Source organism: Pectinophora gossypiella, chromosome 18 (genome assembly GCF_024362695.1).
Source record: "Pectinophora gossypiella chromosome 18, ilPecGoss1.1, whole genome shotgun sequence".
NCBI classification, from domain to species: domain Eukaryota; kingdom Metazoa; phylum Arthropoda; class Insecta; order Lepidoptera; family Gelechiidae; genus Pectinophora; species Pectinophora gossypiella.
Genome location: NC_065421.1, coordinates 11,224,656 through 11,239,293, shown reverse-complemented (window position 1 = coordinate 11,239,293; position 14,638 = coordinate 11,224,656). Strand labels below are relative to the sequence as shown.

Sequence of the window (14,638 nt, the reverse complement as noted above, 5' to 3'; positions counted from 1 at the left end):
TATTTCTGAACTAGGGTATAACTTTGAAAAGCATAAAAAAAAACATTTATTATATTTAAAATTTGATTATGGAAAGAGTGTGAAAGTGTTATCATGATTTAATTTACCTAAATCATTAAAATTTTTAATTAATAAATGTCTAACAACCATATTCTAAGATGTTTACTCGAAGCTTCCTCCACTCGACTCGACCTTGAGCATTTTTGTATTATAAATTGACAAATACGTCCTCGACTTGATGACTTGAAGTATTAATACGAAAATGATGACGTCATGCCTTACTGGAGTAAGCTCGAGATAAGGTTGAGGCACCGGCTAAGAATACTGATTTTGAGGTGAGTTCGAGGAAGACCTTGAAGTCATCGCAACTGAGAACGGAGTCGGGGAAGGTAATGAACATCTTAGAATACGAGTGTAAGATTACCGATTTCAAGCCGAGTTTGAAGTCTTCCTTAAGGTCGTATTACATTATAGCGGCACGGTAACGACACAGCTGCAGCACAGCACCGCCTCATATATCGGCTACCTAGCCGCCCGCGAGATGCCAGCGTGCCGTCCGCGAGGAGCCAGCTCGCTGGCAGCGAGCCATACACAATGTGTGTAGCTTGCTATCACCGCGAACAGGCGCGCAGTCGCCCTGCAGTCGGCGCGCTGTACGCACGCTGTCTCCTCGTTTGCAGCGCGCGGGCTCCGCGACGTGTGGTATGGTAGCTGTAAGCGCGCTGCCTGCTCGCCGGCGGCTTTTTATATTGACATTACGAAATATATCTTACGACACAGGTTTTAATGCCCTAATTTGAATGACAAGTAAATTGCTGGGTTGGAGCCGTGCTGGATCAGTGCCGTTATAGTGTAATATGACCCTAAAGGTCATCTGAACTGAGGTCGGAGTTAACATCTTAAGAATACGAGTGTAAGTAATGAAATTTACGTGAGAAACGGTCAGCCTGTTTGGAACTGAAGTAAGCTTTCGCATCGCTGTGATATTGATAATAATGCCAATGCCTTATGTTTTTAAAGCACTTTTACAGTATCATAAACCATATCGAATTACCAAGCACTATTTTTAATGGCTGTCTGTTACACTTATGTAGCCAACTAGATAATTATCTAGTCGCATAGGTGATTCAAACTGGTGTTAATGCTGGATTCTAAAAATGACTGCTGCAGGCCCTGCCGTGCAGGGGCTGCACGGTAACGCAATCGCGTACAGCGTGTAGTATATCGCAAGCTTCGACCGATAGCTGTGCGACGCTTATCTACATGGACGGCATTCGCTGCGCTAATTGGTCGAAACGTGCGGTATTTATTACGCAGAGCAGACACTGTTAAATGTATTTACGCAGTTTGTTAGCTAGATTCAACTAGTCGGTTGCGACATAATGGTGTCTAATTCCTGTAGATACCATCTAATTTTATTTAAGTCATACCTGTCATTTTCTAATCCGCCGAAAAAGAAATGGACGCATGATTTACAGTTGTTAATTTTAAAATGAATGAATGAATCACATTGGCGAATCAAATATGTACTTCACTGGTATGCAATCCATTTGACGTGTGCTGTCAACATAATTCTGTCGGGTAAATGTAAATTTTTAAGTGTTGTAATGTTGTTTAAATTTCTATCTAAATTAAATTGACGTGTGTTACATAAATTAATCACAGGTGTAACTTAAAGTAAAATTAGATGGTGTCATAGCACCAATATCCAAACCAACACATCCAAAACGAACATCAAATATACTTTATACCCGCGAACTCATTTTGCTAAACCTATATTTCCACAGGCAGCCGTGGACTTAGTTTCAAAACGCGAGCTTCTTATATAAGTAACGATATGCGACTGATTGTTACATTTTTAATATATCCCGATTCCTAAAAGATGTTTAGGAAATTGTGTCAAAATGTTAAATAATATTGGGTTGCCAATAAAATATTTGTAAAATTGTTTAATTATTAAATTACATCACCTGCCCGAATGAAGCTTACTTTAAGAATATAACCAACCAGCTTAATTTGACAGGGTTAACCAGCTTTATCCCTTTCTTGCACTTATTATAAGTGACGGGCAGGACAGTGTATCACGCCTGTATCCTCAAAAGGGTAGGCAGAGGTGTATACTAATCAGGCCTGCTATGTTAATTATTATTATTAACGTTTATTGCCTCTAAAATTCAAAATAATGGTGAGCTTCATTCGAGTTGGTATGGCTATTAAATATTCTTAAAAAAAAAACGCTTTTACGGGAATAATAAAAGCGTGCTGGTAACATTATGCTGTGACATTTATAAATAAGATCGTTTGAAATAAACTAATTTTTAACATGCTTACGATGTTGCGTGAGATACTGTTCATAGTTAGTAAAATTATATTTTATTTTAGTCTGACAGCTCTAAACATGCCGTCTTTCACTTACGACCGGCCTTGCAAGACAGAGACGAAACTATTTTAGAACTGTCAACTTAAAATTATTTTGGTGTCCGCAGGAACCACAATGTTACCAGTTACCGACGCGATTTACCTTTAGCTCGCTTGTTGTAAACGAATTTCGTATTTATAACGAACCTCATACAAATTCTAAATCACGGTTGTAATTGTTTACCATGTTCGCTACGCTACTTGATAATGTTTTTATTAATTTAAGCGCACGAATTTATCGACTATGACTAAAGCTCTAATAAGTTTACCCGTTGGATATTCCAATGTCGATTGATATCCATACTTTGTGCTTTACGTTTTTTTTTGCGTTTTTTCGTGTCAAAAGTGGTTGCAAATCAGCTCCAGATTACTTGAGGCTCTACCTTATTAAGGGTCATAAGAGTGAGTTTAATATATGTATTCTCAGGGAAATTATAGACGGGAATTGCCTTTGGGCATAAAGTGTAGTGTTTATTATTATTGTAAACACTACATTTTTCTGTCACTTATTGGGGGAATTGAGGTATACACGTACAGCAGACATCTCTCTGCCACACATGTACGATAAGGTGCAAAAGCCCAATCAGTTTCTTGCAAAGTAATTAATTAACTGGTTGCACTTAAGACCTCCTGGTTACATGTCGTTTCTGTTATAGACCAAAAACACCTACAAAAACATAAATTTTATAATTATGACAACTAATGGTTGATTTCACCGTTTACAAATAATTCGCTGGGCACAGTGACTGCACTTTTGCTCTTTGATTGTACTTCGGCAGAGGGGAATACTTGCGCTTGGCAACTCCCGACTGTAACATCTCCAAGTATGTATTCGACTTGTTGGCGAAATCTAGGACTACCCATGTTAAGGTGTAAAGTAAAATATCATAAAAACTTTAAGTATGGACGACGTTCGAATATCCGGCGGGCCTCGTTAAACGTTACAAAAAGTATATTAACGATGTATTTTTTCATAATTTTCGTAAACTAAGCACACTTTTGCCTAAAATCTTGAATGTACACTACGCATAATGTGATACACGATTTATAAATAAACAATTAATTTGTGACGATGCGTTTTATTTTGTGTTAAATTTTTACCTACAGAAACGTCTCGCTAAGTGTAATTATACTAATTATTTTACTTAAGCTAAAAATAATAACGAATGCTGTTTTATTTCTTGTTGTTCGCTTGGTTCAACACTGCAAAGTAAGAGTAGGATGACCGAAGTATCTGAAACAAAAGACAAAACCTAAAGAAATTATAATAGTACCAAAAATTTTGCTCTATTATATTATTTTCTTGCACTAATTGTAAATGAAAGACAGCAGACCTGTCAAACTAAAATTAGATTAAGCTTGTATCCACCCGAATAGGCCCAATATTGGCCTTTTATCTCAACACACAGCCGGCGTGACGGGGTGCGTCGTCACATTGCGGGCGATTGTCGTCTCGCCAAGCGTGTGACATCTTTATTTATTTATTTTTAACAGTTTATTGCACACAGAAACAAATAGATAAAGACTTGTTGAATACAGACAAACGGTTCAGGTTATTTCTATATTTCACAAACACTGGAAAAGAGGAGTTTTTCCTGACACAGGCAATTTGGTGCTTAAAAGGAAACTCCAATAAACTAATGTACGACTGAATTTATAAATATACTTACATTTTGTTTGTTTGTTTGTCTATCTCTCCTACATTTCAATACATCACAACTACAAGCGCCCCGTCACGCCGTATTTCGAAAAAGAGGTAATAATCCTCACCGAGACAAAGGTAGGCCTGGAGAGCGGGATGTAATGCCCTGCCCGGAATATGATGGGCCTCTTCATGCGCTCCATGGCGATCCACAGTGACCGCTTGAACCGCGTGTCCTGCTGGTACCACGGGCACTGGTACAACAACTCGCGGAGGCGTTCACTCTGCCCAAAAATATGCTTGGGGTTAAAAGGGCCACATCGAAGCAATTCATCCAAAAACCAATATTGCTATTTGACCTTTGTTGACGTTGCGCACGTATTTTTATATGCGCAAATGTCAATTAGTAATATTGCTTTTCAGATGAATTAAATCTGTGTAATGGGAATGGATATTATTAAAAGAATTGATAGTACTTATTTTACCCGCAAAATGGCGAAGGGTTTTATAAGCCTTTTTTAATATATTCGCTAGAGGCTCCTGTGTCATTGATTATTATGTCTTGAGATTTTCACAATATAGTCCGAGTAGTTGGTAGAGTTAGTTTATTTGGATCATAGATAATTGGTGTCACATGGTTCCCAGGATTTGTGCCCGGTTAATGGCAAAGGCCCTATTACATGGGACTTAAACATAGCTGGCGAGCAGTGGGTGTATACGTATATACTATTCACCTCTGCCTACCCGAAAGGGATACAGTACAGCCCTGAGCAATATAATGTACCCACTTTAGGACTCTGTCGCACTAACATATTTGACATTTAGTGAGACTTACAGTTCAATTTGTCAAAAAAGTTAATGTGACATGGTACCAAAGTGTATACATATTAATGCTCGTGACAGTACAGACGGGATGTTATGCTATTTGTAGTTACCCTTATAGTAAGCTCCTGCCCGCACCAGCAGTAGAGAAACAGCTGAGACAACATGGTCGTCATGTAGGTCACCATAGACACGAACTGCACGCTGTTTGAATCCAACTGGTAATCATAACAGGGAACTATTAGCTTCTCTTGTGTGGGTCGTGAGGTCAATAACCGACCTCCGGGTTGTTACACCTGTTTGGATTACCCCAACGTTCCATTGCTACTCACATTCGACAACTGAAGTCCAATGATGCAAATGATCAACACTGTTCCGCTCAGCTGGAAGAATATGTTGGCGTGGTACGTATCCTCTACCACTTCTATGTACCTAGAACAAATAACGAAATAGGTAAAATTGATTCTTATTGGGGCGGAAGGCAAGAGGGAAACCAGTGCCCTATTTTTCCCTAAAAAAGCTGAGGCTCCTCCTTTTCGGCCACAACTGATAATGTATTACATGTAATTAGGTTTAAGCAATTTTGTAAAAATATTTGTGGTTGAATAAACTTCTTTTTATTTATTTATTTATTTTATTTAGTAAAATAAAAAGTAACTGATTTGAATAAATAGTTGGAAACTAGCCTGTTAGTGATGTGATGATTCTTATTGCACAATCAGTGTCCCTAGGACTAGACAGAGACTAGAAGGTGAAGAATTAAAGCGTCCTAATTGGCTAACTATCGCCATACAAGTCAACGCGATATCGTCTTGGGCGATTAAAATTTCATGTCTTGTAAAAAGGTGCCTCCATCCCTTGCGGTACTGCAACCGCGCTGCGCGCCGCGCGATTTGTGTCGAGGACTTCGACCAATAGCCGTAGGTCGTCTATCCACGTAGATAAGACTACAAGTCAGTTTTTTTTCGCTCCTCAGTTGTCGCCATGAACGGACGTGATTAACAATTTTTGAATTTGTTTTATTTTATTCTAAGTGTTTAAATTGCTTAAATTCAACGTAAAGTTCGGTCCCTCTCGTACTATCTTGTGACGGATCCCATATAGAGCGGCGGCCATATTAAATTTTGTATGCGTCGGTCCCTGTCGCACCGGGAGGACCGAGTTTTTCGTCATCCAAACAACAGCGTCTTTACACATCTACGAAAAAGTGAAAAATTGTGCAAGTGATTTCGGGTGGGATTGAACCTCGGGCCAACGATCTGCGCGTCCGCACTTGTACTGCTGCGCCACCAGTGAACGAGCAACGCGGCTCGAAATTGCGAACCACATTCTGCGACCCGCCCGCTACTACGCAACCCGGCGATCAGTAAGCGATAAGTAAGCGACACCTGTACTACGAACGCGCACTGCCCCGCCCGGTACCAAAGTCGTCTACGATAAATAACCAATAATACGTCGTAACTTGTACCACGATATCTTGGATTTGTCCTTAGAATGTTCACTACACGATGTGCAGCGTGCAAAGATGGCGTCGGTGAAGGTCCGGTGTGTGGGTGCTGTAAGAAAGCTTATCACTTTCACTGTAGTGGAACTACAGAGCGTGGGTTCAATAGGCTCGGGTCTAACAGAAGCTCGTGGAAGTGTCAGCAGTGCAGGGACGAGGGCTCCCTTCTGGATGGAACCCTGGAAATGACTTCCTCACCGCGAGTGGATTGTCCCCCTCCAAGAATCTCGGCTGCATCTTTGGAGGATGTACCACACTCAAGATATTCCTCTAGTAAGGATCCTTTGACAGAGTCACAAACACCGGAGAGGCTGGAGTCTATACTACACAAACTCACTCTAATGCAAGCCCAGTTGTCAACAATGGAGACTATTAAATCGGATATTTCCCAAGTAAAAAATGACTTAACTGACCTTAAAGCCACATTAAACTTCAAACTTGAAGAGTTATCTGAGCGAATGAATGCGATCGATAAAAGGGTGGCCGACGTGGAGAAATGTAAGTCAGAGCTGTGTGACTTGAAGACTGTGGTGGAGGGACTCAGGTTGGAACTCACTAACAGGGAGCAATTTCAGTTTCGAAAGGATATTGAACTGACGGGTCTGACTGAACACAATGAGAATCTACCTCATACTGTTATGACGCTTGCTAGCAAGCTGGGTGTTGATCTGGACCAAAGAGACATCGATGATATCCGTAGGGTGGGAGTGAAAGGTGGCAAATCTGGAAACGATGACCGGCCACGCCCCGTAATTATCACCTTCATACGACGGGAGGCCCGCGACCAAATGCTGCGTGCTGCTAGAGCACGTCGAGGGCTTACTACTGAAGCTATTGGTGTCCCCGGCAACTCAAGAAAACTTTTTCTAAATGAACACCTAACCAAAGAAAAGCGAGTTCTCTTTAGCAGGGCCCGCTCTATTGGTTCCGATCTAAAGTTCAAATATGTGTGGACCAACAATGGAAACATTTTTATGAGAAGATCGGAAACCAGCTCTATCATCCGGGTCTCCTCTGAGTCGGTGTTGGAAAAGGTTCGACAAGGTTCGTCGGCTCCATTCTCTGGGCACTCCAAGCAAAACCCCGGCGACGAGGCTTCCGGAAATAACGTTTGATATAAGTGGCCACATACTATGCTTGAGACTTACACAACAAACTGGCTTTTTCACGGCGTCTTACGGTATTGGGTTTTAAAACTTAAATTGCGTGTGGTTAGTGATATTTATTCTTCATACGGAGTGATTTGTGGTAGTAACTATTTCTGTACCGTAACCCTTCGCAGGGTAAGTGGGTCTGTGTCAATAAGATTTTTGTATTATTTTCACCTAATTTTACTCACTGTATGTACCCCACCTAGACTGATTTTATCATCTCGTAAAACAAATTCCACAATTCAATCATTTTTAAAAACAAATCATGTTTATTATGGATAGGCTGGATTTACTAAATAATATTGATAACTCTTTTAACACTACTTGTAAGCTGATTCCTCCGGGAAATTGTAATAACTTGCTTAATTCTAAGTATCAATTTAAGATTCTCTCAGTAAATGTGTGCAGTTATAATAAAAACTTTGATGCTTTCCTGGTGCTACTTCATCGTCTCAATACTGATTTCGATATTATCATTTTAACGGAATGTTGGCTAAACGAAAGCATAATCTTAAATGAAATAGCGGGCTATGACTGTTTCTCCTCAAAGTCTAACATTAATCAAAATGGTGGTGTCGTAGCATATGTTAAGAAAAATTGGAATGTCTCGGTCTCGGAACCCTTACTTGATCAAGCTTGTAGTCTCCTACTAGAAATACCGAAAGTAATCTCCGTTCTAGGCATATACCGCTCCCCTTCTTTTAGGAATCCTTCAATATTCTTAAACTCCTTGCACGAGGTTATATCGGCATTTAAAAATCATTCTAACATGGCAGTTGTGGGGGACCTGAATATTGATATTCTGGAGACTGGCGGAGCGCCCAACAACCACTCATCAGACTATCTCTGCCTGGCCGCTGAGCACGGTCTGAAACCTGCTATTACGTTACCTACACGACTAGGAACTTGTATTGACCATGCCCTTGTAAAATCCGACCACTCTATCTTAGGTCTGGTTTGTGACTCAAAATTCACTGATCATAATCCCATCATGGTTGGAATTAACACCATAACTAACAATAAAGCAAAGAAAAATAACTCTAGAAATAAAAATATTACCGATTTTGAAGGAGTTGCTCGGGAGTTGCAAGCGGTAGATTGGAGTTGCGTTACAAAGGTAAATAATGTTAACGCAGCAGCCTCAACTTTCACTAATGTTCTGAAATCAGCGGTTGACAATAACACTCGTAGTGTACGAATCAGTAGAAGTAAGTTCACTATAGAACCCTGGATGACTCCGGGTTTGCTTCGTTGTGCACGGCACCGTGACCACCTACACCAGCTAACTCGTCTCTTTCCAGATGATAGGATCCTAAAAGTGTCCTTCACTAGGTACAGAAATTTCTATACCAATTTAATAAGGAAACTGAAAAACCAATACCAGAGCTCGGAAATTGAATCTAAAAAGCATTCACCAAAAGACATGTGGTCCTCTATTCGTAAAATTTGCAACCAACATAATAGATCCGGTTCGGCTAGGGAACTCCTTGACTTGGCTGCGGATCCTTCCGAATCCCTATGCCTAACTAATGATTTCTTTACATCCGTTGGTCAGAACTTAGCAACCTCTATACTGAAAGAATCAAATACTAGCGAGGAGGCTCTTGCAGCGTCTATAAATGTTACCTCGGGACCCGTTAACTCTTTCTTTCTAACTCCCACTGACGAAGGAGAAGTGGACCTCATTATCGCACAGCTCAAAAACGGTTGTGCCCCTGGACTCGACGGATTCAATAATCAGCTAATTAAAGCCGTAAAACCCTCTATTGTCCACCCGTTAACCCATATCATAAATCTGAGCTTCAGCACGGGTTGCTTCCCTGATGTGTGGAAAACTGCCGCAGTAACCCCAATTCATAAAGATGGTGCCAAAGACATCCCCAACAACTATCGCCCAATTTCTCTTCTAAGTGTGTTCTCAAAAATACTTGAAAAAGTTGTAAACATTCGTCTAATATCTTTTTTGGAAAACTTAAACTTGCTTAGCTGTAGGCAATTCGGCTTTAGGAAAGGAAACTCAACGGAAAATGCCGTCTCAACGCTAGTGGACCTGGTTTCATCTCAGCTTGATAAGGGCAACCGATGTATTGGTGTCTTTCTTGACCTGGCCAAGGCCTTCGATACAGTTTCCTCTCGAATTCTACTTCGTAAACTAGAAGGCATAGGTGTGCGAGGTGAGGCCTTGGCGTGGTTTGGTAGCTACCTTGCGGATCGAGACCAGTTGGTGAGGGTGGACTCTTTCTCTAGTGGACTGAACGCGGTTAGCTTTGGTGTCCCACAGGGCAGTATTCTTGGGCCCTCTCTGTTTATAGTTTACATGAACGACATCCATAATCTGTCCATCCCCAATGCAGAGATTATTTGCTACGCTGACGATACAGCTCTGTTGTTCTTTGAGAAAAATTGGGAACAGACTTTTCGCTCTACTGAAATAGGTATGAAATGTGTATCGGGATGGCTGCAGCGGAATCTCTTGACCCTGAACACTAAAAAAACCAAATATATATGTTTTCACATGACAGCAGCTACTAAACCCCCTCCAAATAAAAATGTTAAGATTCACAAATGCTCCTCAGATGAGTCGGTTTTGCAGGATTGTAATTGTGAAATCATAGAACACGTAGCTGTTATGAAATACCTGGGTGTAACACTCGATGTAAATTTAAATTTTAAAGCACAAATAAGTGTTTTAGCTGGTCGAGTTCGCAAAACTATTGGCATCATGAAAAAGCTTCGCGACATCTGCAATTTTAAAATCTTAAAAACTGTCTATACCGCAATCTGCGAATCTATTCTCTATTACTGCATAGGAGTTTGGGGTTCCGCTGCCAAATCTTATTTTATAGTTCTAGAGAGAGCGCAACGCAGTGTACTTAAAGTAATGCTAAAAAAACCGAGACGGTTTCCGACTAACCTTCTTTACTCTGAAGCTCATGCGCTGCGTGTCAGACATCTCTTTGTCAAAAAGGTGTGTCTCAATGTACATAGAACAACTCTGAAGCACGAAAACTACCCGCGTCTGCTGTCTAAACGCGTTTTCTCATTACCTGCACCTATACTAAAAACCGTTTTCGCAAAACAATTTCCCGCCTTTGCTCATATCGCTACTTACAATAGATTTGTGAACCTGTGCAATATGAAATCAGCTACAGTCCAACAAGCCGGTGTTTTAATTACAAAATATCTTTCTGACCTAAATTATGAACAAACGGAGGCCCTACTACCCTTTTGATGATACACCACACATCGTTACACCACGGAATTCTTATTTTCACAATGCTTTACCTCATCGTAATAGTTGCAGTTTTGACTAATTTAAGTTAATTTGGCTAATATAAGTTATAGTTAATTTTAGTGATAATTTTGGGAAACTTTGTAAACCTAAATTTTAATATAAGTACCTACATTTCATTTTACCTTATTCATACAAACTCAGCAACCTAATTGTAATTTGGTTCCCCAAGATACAGGCTGTGCCTAGTTTGGGGACCTCTGCTCAATTTTTAAGAGATGGATTTATTTGGGTCTAAGTTTGAATATATCTCTGTATTTATAATTAAATAAATGTACCTAATTAAGTCCTATATCGGATACAATAAAAAAATATTTTCATTTTCATTTTCATTTTCAGTCTGCTGCGTTTATTGGCCGAAGCTCTCATCGACGATTTAATTCGTTCGGTTGCGGTGAAGGCCTTGTATAAATAATCTGGAAAAGATGTACGAAGCCTGATGATACTTTTTGATACAGTGGCTCTTACTCCGACGCAATTTTTTGTTTGGTCTGATGACTATATGGAAGTATAATATGTACTACAGTATTAATTTAAAATGGACCTTATCTCTGTTCTGTGGTATTAACCTCCTAAGGGCGAGATTTCCAGACATTCGGTCTAATTGACATACCGTATAACAGCCTGATGCTGCTTGACGCATTCTCGCAACAAGGCGTTGTTGTCCTTGATAGTTTTATCCCGTTCCTCCTTATTTGACTTCAGCGGCACGTTTTGTAACTAAAACAAGTGATAAGTAAATTACCAAAATAAATAAATAAATTAGGCCTAAACCAATGTATGTCGAATTTGTTTTCATAAGTATATAAGTATGTAGAAAACATAAGTAAACCCACATTCGCGAGAAATGCATTTTCAGAGGTATGTGACCTAACCTGTATATGGCTGGTTTTCCCTTCGCGTGTTGGAAGGTCAGACAGGCAGTCGCTTCTTGGTGTAGTCAGAAGTACATCCATCGCAAGATGAACTAAGTGCCCACGCCTCAACGTTTCTGTTACACCGACGTGATAGGTAGTGAGCCGTATCGCCGTCTATAATGGTCGAAAACAAAACAAGATATGAAGTGAATCTTCACCGCCTGGATCTTGTCGGCGATGATCTCCAGCTGCGCAGTGCCATACATGATCATGGCGAGGGAGACGTTGTCCACACCCACGAACAGTGCAGCACTGATGTAGACGCTCACGATCTGGTACAGGTAGCCCAGCTCGTACTGCGGCGAGGTGGTCGGACCCACTGGCATCCTGAGAATGATAATTATAGGCCAACGTCAGGGCCAGGCAATGATTTACAAATGGGAAATTCGTTGTACGAATAGGTGCCCTCAGAGAAGTTAGTAAGGATGCTCGAAGTCGTATATACGGGGAATATTTCACTCTTAGGTCAGGTTAGCTGCAAATATCTTCCCACACAAAGTCCCAGCTGTTTTATTTTCTTAGGTTTTTATCGTTTCGACGCCTTCTAATGTACTTACTTAAGTGGTACATAACCGTGGTACATAAAACTGGGGTAGTCAGAGGTAGGTACATTAATCGCAAGATGAAGTAAGTACCCACACTTCACCTAGCTTTCTGTTAGACCGACGTGATATGTGGTATTGCCGTCTATAATAGCCAAGCCAGAGTAATTATAACTCATTGGTGTAAGTCCGGTACCGGGGTTCGAACCGGCGCGGCGGCCCTCGGTTGAGAATCTAGTTACTTTTTTTAAAAAAAAAAAGAACGTCTAGGGCCCTGTGCCGAGGTTTTTCTTGCAACTGCTTTTTCCGGGTTTTTTTTTTCGTTACAAAATATCCTAACCATGCCGTGTATACACGTTTTGGGTTTCAATCTAGTTATTACCCACATCTGTAACCTTTTATTTTCGTATGCCATGGTTGTTACCTGTTGTGTGTACCTTTTAAATAAATAAATAAAGCAGGTTAGGTTGAGATTACTTCTGAACACCTTACCATATTTTAAAGGGAAAGATCCTTGGTCCGTTGTTGTCGAACAGCGGCATCAGAGCCCACAGTGAACAAGTGGTGAACGCGCTGGTGAAGAAGAAAGTGCACAGTCGCCTGATGATGCGTGCTTGTACGAAAAGACGCCTGCAGGACATAGGTACACATAGTGGACATTTTCCATTAGTGTAAGTACTTTTATTTGAAGAAAGATTACGCCCTCGCCTCATCGTAATACCGATTTTTTTTATTATGTTTGTATCGTATTATATTTCTCGTCACGTCATTCTAAGTATCTATTCTATTTCCTACCATACTTTGCTTGTTATGGTCACGTTTAACAACTTATCTATTTACGTATACCCTTTCTATTTTTGTTTTGTATTTTCCTCTTTGTGCAATAAAGTATTTGTTATGTCATGTATAGTTAGGAGCTCGGTGGCGCAGCGGTAAACGCGCTCGGTCTACGATCGTTGAAGTTAAGCAACTTTCGCAAAGGCCGGTCATAGGATGGGTGACCACAAAAAAAAAAGTTTTCATCTCGAGCTCCTCCGTGCTTCGGAAGGCACGTTAAGCCGTTGGTCCCGGCTGCATTAGCAGTCGTTAATAACCATCAATCCGCACTGGGCCCGCGTGATGGTTTAAGGCCCGATCTGCCTATCCATCTATAGGGAAGGCCCGTGCCACAGCAGTGGGGACGTTAATGGGCTGATGATGATGTATAGTTACTTAGATATCTTACAGGGCTACTTACTTCTCATGCAATTCATTCTGCGGCGCAAACGTGTCGCTCACCATGTAGTCCATTAAGATGACCAAATTCTTCGTATTCACCAGAAACACTGTAGTTTTGTAACACAACGACGCCTGGGTAAACAGCAGGAACGAAGACTCAAACATCTCGTCCAAGTCCCCAAAAACCATCGCTATGTAGACGAGTTCAAATAGCAAGAAGCTGTATTGACTGGCCATTACCAAATACATGTATATCCGATACAGTATCAAGCCGTACCAGGATATGTCTTCGGGAGGAGGCCAAATGCCGAAATATTTGAGGATACGCTTCGGTTGACCCAGGAATTGTTCGAGGCTTTTGTCAGACATATTTTGAGTATTGAATAAAGAAACTTTGAAAGTGATAAAATCAAATCAATTCAATATTTCTCATTTGATAATGGATATCGTCGGCGAATACTACGTAAGCGTCTTATTGAAAAATCACATTGGATTAGGATACGATTTTTGTTAACAAAACTTCGCAATAGACAAGCTATATAGTTTCAATCCAGGTGATGGTTACAATTATTACTTTCAAAACTGTTTTTTCAAAAAGGCGCTTGGATTTCAAAAATGTACCAACTCCGACGCAAAGCAACCAGTTACTTCCATAGGAGTAGGTTCGTACAAAGTTTTATACTTACTTAAATCTAAATTTTATAATTGTACATAGGTTATTAAATACCATTTACCATTAAACACGGATCTGTTTACAGGATGAGTATTTGTAAACATCCAAGACTTAACCATCCTGCGCTCCAATGCATAAACTTCTTTCACTCTAAGTTTGCCTGGCAGAAATTTCTGTTTAACAATAAGGCCGTCTATTGTGCTTAATTTAATTCGTATGTACATGTAGGCCCTCATGCAGATAGGCAGCAACTGAAACGCTTAGCCCAGCTTGTAGACAGAGATGTATTAGTGTACACCTGCCCCTATATGCTGTCTGCCCCTTGGGGCTACAGGCATGAAGCTGTGTTAACACGTTCATGGACGGTGGTTACTGGATGAAATTTCGAAATTGACACTCAAATTTTCCATACAAATTAATTTGACACAAATGTCAAAAATTACTTTAGCTTCTTTTTTT

The 14,638-nt window shown here is 40.4% G+C and overlaps 1 protein-coding gene and 1 long non-coding RNA gene across 2 annotated transcripts; one reads left to right on the top strand and one right to left on the bottom strand.

The window, feature by feature from the left end:
• Positions 1-3,530: 3,530 nt before the first annotated feature.
• Positions 3,531-14,398, bottom strand: LOC126375211 (odorant receptor Or1-like). The gene is made up of 8 exons (XM_050022107.1): positions 13,526-14,398; positions 12,781-12,918; positions 11,905-12,073; positions 11,443-11,549; positions 5,215-5,314; positions 4,996-5,100; positions 4,189-4,344; positions 3,531-3,652 (listed from the first exon to the last, which is right to left on the bottom strand). The coding sequence occupies exons 1-8, from the start codon at positions 13,873-13,875 to the stop codon at positions 3,593-3,595; spliced, it is 1,185 nt and encodes a 394-aa protein (XP_049878064.1). The 5' UTR covers positions 13,876-14,398; the 3' UTR covers positions 3,531-3,592.
• LOC126375225 (uncharacterized) lies at positions 5,172-13,738 on the top strand. Its single transcript, XR_007567546.1, has 3 exons — positions 5,172-5,286; positions 12,793-12,959; positions 13,609-13,738. It is a non-coding gene; the product is annotated as an uncharacterized LOC126375225 (long non-coding RNA).
• Positions 14,399-14,638: the final 240 nt, after the last annotated feature.

Bases quoted from the DNA above. Each gene is read 5' to 3' on its own strand.
- LOC126375211 (XM_050022107.1), bottom strand. From the start codon at position 13,875: ATGTCTGACAAAAGCCTCGAACAATTCCTGGGTCAACCGAAGCGTATC. The intron at 11,550-11,904 runs GTGAAGATTCAC...CACTTGTTTTAG, and splicing joins TCGCCGACAAGATCCAGGCG to TTACAAAACGTGCCGCTGAA. The intron at 3,653-4,188 runs GTGAGGATTATT...CTTTTGTTTCAG, and splicing joins CCAGGCCTACCTTTGTCTCG to ATACTTCGGTCATCCTACTC.